This window comes from Schistocerca nitens, chromosome 8 (genome assembly GCF_023898315.1).
Source record: "Schistocerca nitens isolate TAMUIC-IGC-003100 chromosome 8, iqSchNite1.1, whole genome shotgun sequence".
NCBI classification, from domain to species: domain Eukaryota; kingdom Metazoa; phylum Arthropoda; class Insecta; order Orthoptera; family Acrididae; genus Schistocerca; species Schistocerca nitens.
Genome location: NC_064621.1, coordinates 29,808,261 through 29,822,800, shown reverse-complemented (window position 1 = coordinate 29,822,800; position 14,540 = coordinate 29,808,261). Strand labels below are relative to the sequence as shown.

The 14,540-nt window shown below is 40.0% G+C and overlaps 1 protein-coding gene across 1 annotated transcript in view; it reads right to left on the bottom strand.

Annotated features, from left to right (window-relative positions):
• LOC126198808 (calumenin) overlaps nucleotides 1-14,540 on the bottom strand; it is a 29,781-nt gene that overhangs the window by 14,522 nt on the left and 719 nt on the right. Inside the window, exons 2-3 of the mRNA XM_049935377.1 lie at nucleotides 12,038-12,153; nucleotides 11,831-11,958 (exon numbers count right to left, since the gene is read on the bottom strand). Coding sequence (XP_049791334.1) covers nucleotides 11,831-11,958; nucleotides 12,038-12,151 — 242 coding nt within the window. The 5' untranslated portion in view covers nucleotides 12,152-12,153. The remainder of the gene's footprint in view (nucleotides 1-11,830; nucleotides 11,959-12,037; nucleotides 12,154-14,540) is intronic.

Sequence of the window (14,540 nt, the reverse complement as noted above, 5' to 3'; positions counted from 1 at the left end):
TTCCCTCAGCATCACTCAACTTAATTCGACTACATTCCATTATCCTCGTTTTGCTTTTGTTGATGTTCATCTTATACCCTCCTTTCATGACACTGTCCATTCCGATCAACTGCTCTTCCAAGTCGTTTGCTGTCTCTGACAGAATTATAATGTCATCGGCGAACCTCATAGTTTTTATTTCCTCTCCATGGATTTTAATACCTACTCCGAATTTTTCTTTTGTTTCCTTCACTGCTTGTTCAATATACATATTGAATAACATCGGGGACAGGCTACAACCCTGTCTCACTACCTTCCCAAGCACTGCTTCCCTTTCACGCCCCTCGACTCTTACAACTGCCATCTGCTTTCTGTACAAATTGTAAATAGCCTTTCGCTCCTTGTATTTTACCCCTGCCACCTTCAGAATTTGAAATAGAGTATTCCAGTCAACATTGTCAAAAGCTTTCTCTAAGTCTACAAATGCTAGAAACGTAGGTTTGCCTTTCCTTAATCCAGAATCTAAGGTAAGTCGTAGGGTCAGTATTGCCTCACGTGTTCCAACATTTCTACGGAATCCAAACTGATCTTCCCCGAGGTCAGCTTCTACCAGTTTTTCCACTCATCTGTAGAGAATACGCGTTAGTATTTTGCAGCTGTGACTTATTAAACTGATTGTTTGGTAATTTTCACATCTGTCAGCACCTTCTTTCTTTGGGATCGGAATTATTATATTCTTCTTGAAGTCTGAGGGTATTTTGCCTGTCTCATACATCTTGCTCACCAGATGGTAGAGTTTTGTCAGGACTGGCTCTCCCAAGGCCGTCAGTAGTTCTAATGGAATGTTGTCTACTCCCAGGGCCTTATTTCGACTCAGGTCATTCAGTGCTCTGTCAAACTCTTCACGCAGTATCGTATCTCCCATTTCATCTCCATCTACATCCTCTTCCATTTCCATAATATTGTCCTGAAGTACATTGCCCTTGTATAGGCCCTCTATATACTCCCTCCACCTTTCTGCTTTCCCTTCTTTGCTTAGAACTGGGTTTCCATCTGAGCTCTTGATATTCATACAAGTGGTTCTCTGTTCTCGAAAGGTCTCTTTAATTTCCTGTAGGCAGTATCTATCTTACCCCTAGTGAGATAACCCTCTACATCCTTACATTTGTCCTCTAGCCATCCCTGCTTAGCCATTTTGCACTTCCTGTTGATCTTGTTTTTGAGACGTTTGTATTCCCTTTTGCCTGCTTCATTTACTGCATTTTTATATTTTCTCCTTTCATCAATTAAATTCAGTATTTCTTCTGTTACCCAAGGATTTCTACTAGCCCTCGTCTTTTTACCTACTAGGTCCTCTGCTGCCTTCACTACTTCATCTCTCAAAGCTACCCATTCTTCTTCTACTGTATTTCTTTCCCCATTCCTGTCAATTGTTCCCATATGCTCTCCCTGAAACTCTGTACAACCTCTGGTTCTTTCAGTTTATCCAGGTCCCATCTCCTTAAATTCCCACCTTTTTGCAGTTTCTTCAGTTTTAATTTACAGTTCATAACCAATAGATTGTGGTCAGAGTCCACATCTGCCCCTGGAAAAGTCTTACAATTTAAAACCTGGTTCCTAAATCTCTGTCTTACCATTATGTAATCTATCTGAAACCTGTCAGTATCTCCAGACTTCTTCCATGTATACAACCTTCTTTTATGATTCTTGAACCAAGTGTTAGCTATGATTAAGTTATGCTCTGTGCAAAATTCTACAAGGCGGCTTCCTCTTTCATTTCTTCCCCCCAATCCATATTCACCTACTATGTATCCTTCTCTCCCTTTTCCTACTGACGAATTCCAGTCACCCATGACTATTAAATTTTCATCTCCCTTCACTATCTGAATAATTTCTTTTATTTCATCATAAATTTCTTCAATTACTTCGTCATCTGCAGAGCTAGTTGGCATATAAACTTGTACTACTGTAGTAGGTGTTGGCATCGTGTCTATCTTGACCACAATAATGCGTTCACTATGCTGTTTGTAGTAGCTTACCCGCACTCCTATTTTTTTATTCATTATTAAACAGACTCCTGCATTACCCCTATTTGATTTATTTATAACCCTGTATTCACCTGACCAGAAGTCTTGTTCCTGCTGCCACCGAACTTCACTAATTCCCACTATATCTAACTTTAACCTATCCATTTCCCTTTTTAAATTTTCTAACCTACCTGCCCGATTAAGGGATCTGACATTCCACGCTCCGATCCGTAGAACGCCAGCTTTCTTTCTCCTGATAATGACGTCCTCTTGAGTAGTCCCCGCCCGGAGATCCGAATGGAGGACTATTTTACCTCCGGAATATTTTACCCAAGAGGATGTCATCATCATTTAATCATACAGTAAAGCTGCATGCAGATATGATTTAAATGTTTTTCACTATGTGTGTATGTCCAAACATTTTCTGCAACACAGTCACTGTATTAGCATTTTCAGCAGTATAGCACAGACATATAGCTTTGTAGTCTCTGCTTGTATGCAGGAGTGTTGCATGAATTTATTTAAGCTATTAATATATTTCATCATTGTGTGTTAGTACTGATTCTCTATAAAGCATTATTACAAAGAAAATCTTTTTGTGTGTCAACAAGAAATTTCTAAAAAATTTGTTTTATTTTGCATAAAACTGTAAACATGACATGTCTAATATCATTGCAAAATATGATCTATGGACAAATGTATAAATAAATAAGCTATTACATGCACATTCAACATTCTACAACTCACCCTAACACACACACACACACACACACACACACACACACACACACACACAAGGAATATTTTTGTGCTTGCTGTAGATCATGGCCATGCAAACAAACTTGTTATTCAGACTATGCCAGGTATTTCCATGTAGTCTCTACCATAAATTAAGAAGACTTCACCTGAATGTTCGTAAAACCATATAACACACAAAATTTAACACCATATGCAAATGTAATGATACTGTACCTATTTATATCAATGTAAAGATTAGAAACCATTCACCCAGCACTCAAACAGCAGTTAATGTTGCCCAAAAAACGCGATTCGTTAGAAATCGAATCCCTTTGCTCTACAAAATAAGAGCTAAATTACGAGTTATACAGAACGCATTTGCAACGCAAACTCCATTAATAATACAACAGTTTTCTCCCATCTGGTCAGCAAGGTCGAAAGTCACACGAAAACCACTGTACAAAGAATGGAAACAGTGCATAGGAGAAAGGTTAGTCAATTCAAAGAATTCCAGTCAACACAATAACTCTAAACACAACCAACAAAAACACATACACAAATTCAACTCAAGTGAACCTTACAGACACACAAAAAACAGCAAAGAAAGACAACTGTTAGAGAAAAGATTAAAATACAATATAAATTAAAAAATAGATGAGGATTATGTAAAAAAATCTAATTATAGAAGCAGAAAGTCTATTGACAGGGAAGTGAAGTTAAGAGAGAAAACAGCAGTGTCAACATTGGATTAACTAGAGAACTAGTAAAAAAAAATCATAATATAATAATCAACATAAAAACAACAACACAAAAACAGAATCCATAACACTCAGAAGGCGTAGGAAAAAACTTCAAAATGAAAATTGTTATTTCAGAAGCAAATAAGGGGAACACAGTAGTATTTTTAGTTAAAGAACAATACACCGAAAAACACAAGAATTCATCTGTCAAAATAACATAACAAACTAAAATCAGACCCAAAAAGAGACTCCAGATAAACGTAAAATAACACACTGAAAAATATGGACAGCATCCTAAATAATATAGAAAAAAGAAAGCTGACACAATAATCCTGCTGCACCTCTCCTCCAAAGCCAATCAAAGATCCACAAACCAAATATCCCAGTGATACTGACACTGGATTTCAGAAAATGCTCCACTTACAAGCTTGAAAGACACATGTTAAAATTATTGTCTGAAAACTTCAAAGTACAAGACTTCAGAACCATTAAATCACTACACAGTTAATACAACAAATAAAAGATATAAAAATCCCACAAGCAGCAATACTTATCTTGTCTGATGTAGAAAGCATGTATACCAATATACCAGTACCAGAAACAATAATCACAGATAAAAACTTGAAAACACAAAGTCAGCTCCCTGATGAATAGAATAACGACATATTTGCATTAATAAACAAAAATACTCTTAATTTAATAATAAATTTTACTTACAAAAAAAAATGGATTACCAATGGGATCCCCAGTTTCAAGAGCCTTTGCAAGTATTTTTATAAATCCCATTGAATGCATAATTTTCACAAAAATGGCAGCAAATGAATACAATATATTATACCATTCAGGTATATGGATGAGATCCTCTGCTTAACAGATGAACCACAAACAAAAATTTATAAACTAAATACTGAAGTCAACAAAATATATAAACACAATATTCTCAAGTGAAACCAAATTAACTTTCTGGATATAACAATAAAAAAATAAAACAATACGGACATGTTTGAAATTTACCGTAAACCCACAGCAAATGCCTTATCACCGCTCAATCCTTGAAGCACCCACACTCACACATGCAAGCAGCACTGACACATGCTCCATAAACTCAAAAAAGAAAACTACCAAAACGAATTTGACATAATTATCTGGATAGCCAAAAACAATGGTTACAATAGTAACAGTCACAAAGCTAACTAAGAAAATTAAAAGAAACACAAAACCACAGACAACACCACAACTGAACCAAACACAATCACAAACATTCTGTACCATAACAACTACACAGAATAATCAGGAAAACATAAGAGAAGAGACAAAATGGTACACAATGAGATACAAATACAAACTCACACATAAAATCACTAACATTTTCAAAGGACAGGGCACAAACACAGCACACACAACAGACAATTCTATCCAAAAATAAACCTGGAAACTGACAAGAGACATACACATATAGTAGAAAGCAAGTTTATATCAAAGTGTAACACCTCTAATGGCATATATATATTACAAGACAAACAGGCCAAATGTCTGATATCAGATACAAACATGTGGGAGCCTGGATGTATGGGACAAACCACTCTACATTTGCAGAGCACCTACAAGATCATAATCACAAGCCAAACTCCAGAGAAGAAGACACGAAAATAATTACAAACAGTACAAGACACCTTTAACACCACAAGAAAATTACCACATACAAAAAGTCAAAGCACAACAGAAAACTCTGTTGAATGATCAAGTACGCATGACAAACAACTCACTGATTGTACAATTATAGATACAATAACACAGAAAAATTCCAGCAGAGGATTATCATCATAATTACCCCTTCCTGCTCGCTCTTCCATGAACTCTTCACAAAACATCAGCAGAACACTACAACTTTCAACCAGTCTCTAACAGCTGTTACATTCACATTCTACAACTCGCCCCGACTAACCCCCCCCCCCTTTCTCTCTCTCTATCTCTCTCTCTCTCTCTCTCTCTCTCTCTCTCTCTCTCTCTCTCTCTCTCTCTCTCACACACACACACACACACACACACACACAAATAACATTTTTCTGCTTACTGGGGTTGATGACCAAACAAACGAACATTAAATCTGATTTTGTGTGGTGCGCACATAACTGATCCTTTGTTATATCTGGAAAATCATTTTTAGAAGTATTTTCTACCAAAACTTAGAAATAATCAGAGTGGATTCAGAATCCTTTTGCCACAGAAATTAAACATGTGAAACACACATTGCTAGAATGTCAGAAAGAATTTGAAGAAATGTCCTGTGGCTCAAATTACAAAGTCTACAACCTAATGTTTCATCTTTACGGTAAATAGCATGGAGTTTCCAATGTTTGATTTTGCCTGATGGCTTTTCTTCCATCCCACAACCCTCTGATGTTTTTCTCTGTTACTATTTTCTATAGCATTACTCTTATCAGTGTGTGTTCTTTCTCTTCTTTCACCACTTTCCACACCACACAAACTTCTGAACCACACTGTGTAGGTTGTTGAACCGATAACCGAAATTCTTCCCAACGATACTTATTTTTATTCATATTGATCATTTTATTTTTCACACCTACCTGCACCACATGAACTTTTAACTCTCGCTCTAATCAATCCCCCTGCCCCTCTCTTCCCTTACTGCAACACACAAATAATCCTATAAATCATCCATTCCTTTTCTCCCACGTTTCTGTATGTTTTACATTTCTGTGCATATTTTTGTATGTCTTTGCATGTCTTTACATACTTTTTACACATCCTTTCCCTTATCCAGCTCCCCTCACAACCATCCAACACCTTGTTTTGCCCACTTCTACGACCCAGTCCCACATTCTGTTTCTTAAATGCTGCCTAAGCCATGGAATCTCCCCTCCCCCAATGACCTAACCATAAAAAGTTTCTTTCTTTGCACCCAACCCTTCTTTCCACAATGACCTTCACATTTTCCAATTGACCTGGTACTGTAAAGAGACATCTCCATGGCACAGGCATCCCAGAATCACCTTTGCCCCCTCCACAAGATACTGCTACTGTGCAATCCCTGAGCCATATATCAAATCTCTGAAACTGAATGCCTTGCTCTTCAGCACCTGGAGGATCATTCCAGACACCACATCCATAAGTTATCCAACTTGCTGACATGCAGCTGCCGGCACAGGCCATCCAGAGCTGAAGCTTTTCTGTAACACTGTTTTTAAACTTTCCACCAAAACCCTCTGCCCCATAGAAGTATCGGTCCTATCCAAAAGCCTCACCTTCAACACTGCATCCAAATTTAACCATGCTGGACCTGCCAAAGGCCTACTCTCCTCCTCCTCCTGATCCTTGCAATGGAGACATTTCTTTGCTTCCAGTCCTCCAGCCAAAGCCAAATTAATCCCAATATTGAACCCTGCCTCTAGCAGTTCATATCACCATCCAAATATAATCCTCTCCCCCTCCCACCTAACCACCTGCTAAGTCATCCTCCAATTTGGCCTCACTATCTTTTCCCAGGTCCCTTCCTCAGAACAACAACCTTTAAGCAGAAGAAAGACCAGCCATACACAACCTCAAAACAAACCCTGACATAATCAGGTTACCTACAGACAAAGGTTCCACCACTGATGTTATGAATCACAGTGACCACCTTGCAGAAGTTCCTTCTCTAAATCCTCGCACAAACGAAAAAATGGCTGACATCGAAATAAGTGTCCAAGGAATAGAAAAGCAACTGGAATCACTCAACAGAGGAAAGTCCACTGGACCTGACGGGATACCAATTCGATTCTACACAGAGTACGCGAAAGAACTTGCCCCCCCTTCTAACAGCCGTGTACCGCAAGTCTCTAGAGGAACGGAGGGTTCCAAATGATTGGAAAAGAGCACAGGTAGTCCCAGTCTTCAAGAAGGGTCGTCGAGCAGATGCGCAAAACTATAGACCTATATCTCTGACGTTGATCTGTTGTAGAATTTTAGAACATGTTTTTTGCTCGAGTATCATGTCGTTTTTGGAAACCCAGAATCTACTATGTAGGAATCAACATGGATTTCGGAAACAGCGATCGTGTGAGACCCAACTCGCGTTATTTGTTCATGAGACCCAGAAAATATTAGATACAGGCTCCCAGGTAGATGCTATTTTTCTCGACTTCCGGAAGGCGTTCGATACAGTTCCGCACTGTCGCCTGATAAACAAAGTAAGAGCCTACGGAATATCAGACCAGCTGTGTGGCTGGATTGAAGAGTTTTTAGCAAACAGAACACAGCATGTTGTTATCAATGGAGAGACGTCTACAGACGTTAAGGTAACCTCTGGCGTGCCACAGGGGAGTGTTATGGGACCATTGCTTTTCACAATATATATAAATGACCTAGTAGATAGTGTCGGAAGTTCCATGCGGCTTTTCGCGGATGATGCTGTAGTATACAGAGAAGTTGCAGCATTAGAAAATTGTAGCGAAATGCAGGAAGATCTGCAGCGGATAGGCACTTGGTGCAGGGAGTGGTAACTGTCCCTTAACATAGACAAATGTAATGTATTGCGAATACATCGAAAGAAGGATCCTTTATTGTATGATTATACGATAGCGGAACAAACACTGGTAGCAGTTACTTCTGTAAAATATCTGGGAGTATGCGTGCGGAACGATTTGAAGTGGAATGATCATATAAAATTAATTGTTGGTAAGGCGGGTACCAGGTTGAGATTCATTGGGAGAGTGCTTAGAAAATGTAGTCCAGCAACAAAGGAGGTGGCTTACAAAACACTCGTTCGACCTATACTTGAGTATTGCTCATCAGTGTGGGATCCGTACCAGATCGGGTTGACGGAGGAGATAGAGAAGATCCAAAGAAGAGCGGCGCGTTTCGTCACAGGGTTATTTGGTAACCGTGATAGCGTTACGGAGATGTTTAATAAACTCAAGTGGCAGACTCTGCAAGAGAGGCGCTCTGCATCGCGGTGTAGCTTGCTCGCCAGGTTTCGAGAGGGTGCGTTTCTGGATGAGGTATCGAGTATATTGCTTCCCCCTACTTATACCTCCCGAGGAGATCACGAATGTAAAATTAGAGAGATTAGAGCGCGCACGGAGGCTTTCAGACAGTCGTTCTTCCCGCGAACCATACGCGACTGGAACAGGAAAGGGAGGTAATGACAGTGGCACGTAAAGTGCCCTCCGCCACACACCGTTGGGTGGCTTGCGGAGTATGAATGTAGATGTAGATGCCTGACTCATCCATCTAAAAAATCTGCCAGAATGGTCCCATACCAGAAGTCCAACATAACCTTCAATTCCTGCTTAAATCCTTAGGCCACTCCCCAAATTCACAAACCCAACAATCCTTGACATTCCATTGTGGCTCGTTATTGTGCCAGCACTGACAGATTTTCAGCTCTCACTGACCAACACCCCAAACCAAGTGCCCGTAATGTAGACTTCCACATCAAAGATACCAACCACCACCTTCACCATCCCCACCCGTTCAGCTCCGGATATCTACTCGTCACTGTTGACACCATCGCTCTACACACCCACATCCCTCATGTCCATGGTCTTATTGTTATTGAACAGTACCTTTCCCAAGATCCTTCAGACTCCAAACCCACCACCTCATTCCTTTTATGCCTTACTAACATTAGTCAAACTCATAACTACTTCTCCGTTGACGGGAAGGTATACACCGAGGCACAGCCATGTGCACCTTCATTACACCTTCCTATGCAAACCTGTTTATAGGTCATCTAGAGATATTCCTAGCATCCAAAGACACCAAACTCCTAATCTGGATCGGGAATCCTGATTCAGGATTCATGCTGATATCTTCATGGTTTGGACTAAGGGCCAAACACCCTATCTTCTTTCCTTCACAGTCTCAACATCTTTTTTGCCATCCACTTCATCTGGTTCTCCAAACTCAAGTCTGCCAACATACATTTAGCATCTCCTCTCTGCTGGTTCCATTCACACCTCTATCCACATTAAACCCATCAACCATCAACAGTGCCTGCATTTCGACAGCTGTCATCCCTTCTACAACAAAAAAACCCTCCCATACAGCCCAGTTATCCAGGAATGGTATTATATCTGCAGTAACAAGAACTCCCTTGCCCAGTATGCTGAGGGTCTGAACAAGGTCTTCACAGACAGGCACTACTAAAGATCATTCCCATCCTTCCAAAAGTAATGTTCCGTTGCTCACCTATCCCCCACATCCTAGTTCACCTCTATGCCACTCACAATCCCAACCCCCTGCCACTTGTATCATATCCCTGTGGAAGACCCACGTGCAAGACTTGCCCATCCACCACTTCCTATTCCAGTCCTGTGACAGGCTTATCCTATCCCATCACAGGCCCTGTCATGTATGAAAGCAGCAATGTCATATACCAGTTCTGCTGCAGTCACTGCACAACTTCTTATATTGATATGACTACCAATCAGCTGTCCACCAGGACGAACAACCACTGCCCAACTGTGACCAAGAGCAAAGTAGATAATCCTGCGCCACAACATGCAGCTGAACATAACATGCTTGATTTCAATGGTTGCTTCACTACTTGAGCCATCTGGATCCTGCCCTCCACCACCAGCTTAACTGTACTGCGATGATGGGAGTTATCCTTATAACACAATCTCCGCTTCCAAAATTATCCGGCCTCATCCTATGGTAACATACGTCCCCACTCCCTAAACCTAACAGTTTACACCCCTCTGTCCTATCACCAATTCTGTCTGTCCTATCACTGTTCTCATCTTCCACCCTCTGTATGCACCACTCTGCCTACACAGCTGCCCATCTTTCCTCCCTTCTCTCCTTTTTCGCTCCGTTCCTCCTCTCCCTACACACCTCCCAACACTGTGCCTGTTGGCAGTCTAGCCCCAGCCCACACTGCCAGACAGCACACTTCTCTCTCCCAACCCATACACTGTTATCCCTTACCCTTCCCCGTAGCAATATTTCCTTTCCTTACATTGTTGATGTACCTCATTCGAGTTTTCATGATATGATTTTGTTTGAAATTAAAAACCTGAGTTTTCAAGAATAAGCTGTAACAGTTTTTGGCTTGTTGTGTACAAATTATTAGGACTTTTTCTTATCCTATTCACGTATGGAGTGTGGGAAGGATAATTACATAAACACCTTTGTTACCACAGTAATCACATTACTCTTGTCTTCACAGCTTCTATGGAAGCAATAGGTAGGTTTAAGAATATTCCAGAAATCATCAATTTAGGTTGGTTCTGGAAACTGAGTAGGCTTTCATGGAACATTTTGCATATATCTTCAAGAGTCTGCCAGTTGATTTCTTTCAGCACCTCCTTGACACTCTCCCATGGGTCAAACAAACCTGTGAACATTTGTGCTGCCATGTACATGTTCAACATTCTCAGTTAGATGCTGGCACTGACCCCACATACTTGGCAATATTCTAGGACACGGTGCAAAAGTGTTTTGTAAGGAATCTCCTTTGCAGATTGATTGCATTCTCCTAACTGTCCACCAATTGATCGAAATCTACCACATTTTACCTATGATGAGGCTATGCAATTGTTCCGGGTCATATCCCTACAAATTGTTACCCTAAGTATTTGAGCTGAGTGATGTCAACTGTGACTTATTCATATTTTAGTCACAGAATACTACCTTTTTTTAGTTTTGTGAAACACACTGTTTTACATTATTGAAAATTTTCAGCAAGTTGCCAATCTATGCAACACTTTGACATGCTATCAAGATCAGTCTCAATATTTGTGCAGCTTTTTTCTGAGCGCACTTCCTTATAGATAACTATATCATCTGCAAAAAGGCTGATGTTACTATTAGTATTGTCTGGTTAGCTTGGAGGAGGTCATTCTGTTCAAATTAACTCATTACATTTCAACTCAGAATACATTCTATGATAATAAAATGAATGGATGTCAAGAATATTGGATGGTAGTTTTGTACATCACGGCTGCTTTCTTGTTGGGCACGCACGCACGCACGCACGCACACACACACACACACACACACACACACACACACACACCTTACTTTCCTTTCATATCTCACACTGAACTCTGCCAACACCGCTCTGCTACACGTTGCCACTTCCCCTGATCTAGTCTCTTACTATGACTTATCAAATGTGTCCCACAGGTTTTTTTTTTTTGTGTGTTCTGGTAGTGTTTCTGACCATCAATAGCTTTAATCTACAGTGTAGCCAGTTATCAAAATTTACCAGACGAAGACAACAGAAACCAAGAAACCAGTTCCAGAATCAGTACATGCAGTCAAGTATCCGAGTTTTACATATTGTTTGTGTTAATGATCATGTAGTTAATCTTAGTTCCAGAACTGGAAGCTCCTTACCCCAATCTCCTTTTACTTTCTTCAGGTGACAGCTGATCAAATGTCTTTGCCTCTTCTCCCAAGAATGCTTCATGGTCATACTGGGTATTATGCTCTGCATTCTGGTAATGTTCCTGATCACTCAGATCCTAATAAAAGGAAGTTTTCCATTTAGTGAAATTAAGATACATATACTATTCTCATAAATTATATGTGAATATAACTTACATTGTTCAAGACTCTGTCTTTTTTTTCTTTGTCTTCTGGTTTTGGAATGGCCAGAGCTACACTGATAACCAGAAGTAGAAATGCTGAACGGTACATCTTACCAACACACGTCATTTCTGGGAAAAAGACAAAAATAATTCAAATTTAAATAAATCTTCTAAACGTCATAACAAGCTAACAGAAAAAAAGGGACTGATTAACAAGAACACAATTAGAGTTTTATATAGTACCTAAATCAGCCAACAACACAAGTGCTGATTTGGAGGTGGTAAATCTTGACCTTCCTCTGATCTATGAACTGGCTTACCCAGTCAGTTATAGCAGGACCCGCAGTTTGACACTGGCTTTGTACCATGGTGCAAGTCAACAGCATGTGCAAGGAGATCCATTATCATATCCCTGATTTTATTTCACTGCTATTCCATCACAAGCAATGTAAGATCAATCACTGTACCATACATTATGCTCTGTTGTATGTCATTATGTAATTGTTACAGATCTGTTTTTGTTGCAGTTCTAACCACGAATTAAGTGAAGATGGCATGGAGATTAGAAATTTCTGATCATGCCCATACTGCAGTTAGGGTGGAGGCAGTCACCTCTAACGGTGCAACGATGGTGGAGGTGGGACAGAAGAGACTCACAACTCTGGATGTGAAAACAATAAAGAGACTGTGTGCGAATTTGTTGCGTACAGGTTCAGTTATTCACCAAAGAGGTGGTGGACCCCCAGAGAGAGTTTTCACTGAAGAGGGTAAAACCAGCAGTGTTGCAGCATATGAACAAAGTCCCTGAGACAATATCAGAGGGAAACTAGTTTAACATATGGTTCAGGTGGTTGACTGACTGGAGACAGTGGAAACTGCACTTTGTCCAAGCATTGTCACTTGAAGGCTGTGATGTTAATGGAGTTTGCTGAATCCACATTACAACTGTTGGAAGACAAACCAGATCCAGATGTTGTGGTCAGACAAAGCCGTGTTCCTTGTGGGTGGGTTCATAAATTGCCATAACTGCCATTATTGCAGTCTAAGTAACTACAGTCCTGAAGTTATGACTGAAAAACTGCAGCATGTCCTTCATTGACTGTAGTGTGTTATTCATGATGATGCTCTAATCAGTAAAATGGGGCACCTCCCCTGTTTGCAGTGATTTCATGAGAATGGCTTGACAATGCTTTTCCAGGTATTGGACATCGTGGAAATGAGTGGCCACTGAGAAGTCGAATGACACCACTCAATTTTTTCCTTTGGGGTTAGTTGTAAGTATATGCCAGAAAACTGCCTGACTTGGCCACTTCAGAAGCAGTCATCAGGTAAGAGCATGCGCAGGTACCAAATGATATGTTGCAATGGTCTGTCACGAATGATGCACTCAGACTGGAAAAATGTGTTACTAATGCTGGTGCCTATGTGGAATGCAAAATTGAAAGGATCACAGCACACAACAGAATTGAAAGCACAAGCCACAACAAAACTCTCAAAGACACACGAATGCCTACTGGAACGCTCTTCTACGCTCACTGCCCTCTTCCAATTGACAGACATAACCAGTAAGCATAGGAGATGTCCAATTAAGAGGGAAATTGGAAATTTATTGAGCTTTTGCTAAGTACATAAATCTAGTCTACATTTAAATAATAAGACAGGAGCACATATAGAAAAGTTCTGATAAACTATACAGAGAAACTGGGTCTCATGGACAATGTGAGCAATTGATGAATTCTTTTAAGTTTGATGATATACGATACATAAATATTGCCTGGCCTGTTTTTGTTTGTATGTTTAGTGATAAACATCAGTATTGCATTTTGTTTATAGTACGCCATTTATTTATTGTGGGTTGTGGCTTAGATAGCGCTGTTTACTAGACCCAAACAGAAATAGTGAAGATCGTGATCCACTGGGAGGAAGAATATTTTGGATCATGTACTACACTAGAAGTATATATATGTTCCTTTATAAGCCTGCAATCCAGACTGAACTGTATCATAGCCAGATGACTATGTCGGGCTGGAATGAAGTAGTCTAGTGTGAGTTGGCAAAGCCAGTAAAATGGGCATTATACATTTGAGTATTCCAGTTACAGCTGCATTTCTGATAAAAACTCCTACTTTCCCATTTTAGCACAATACATTAAAGTTTTTATGCATCTGAGGGGGTTAATAAGAAAATTCCCAGTTCAAGCCCATCAATTTATCGACACTGTATCAAGCTGTTAAAAAGCCTGATACGGATGACACTGGAAGATAGATTTAAGAATCATGGGGAAAAGACAAAGCAATCTGTAACATTATAATATGTGGAGAGAATACCACACAGGAATGAAGGGACAAAGGCGGAAATATACAAAACTGGACACATCCCTATCATGACAGCACTGGCTTAACAGAAAACTAAGCACAGAAAATGAAACATATGCGAGTTTTTATGGGTATTATGTACATAAAGAGAAATCAACAATTGTTACCGTAACCTTATGCACCAAGTCAGTTCCGTATTGC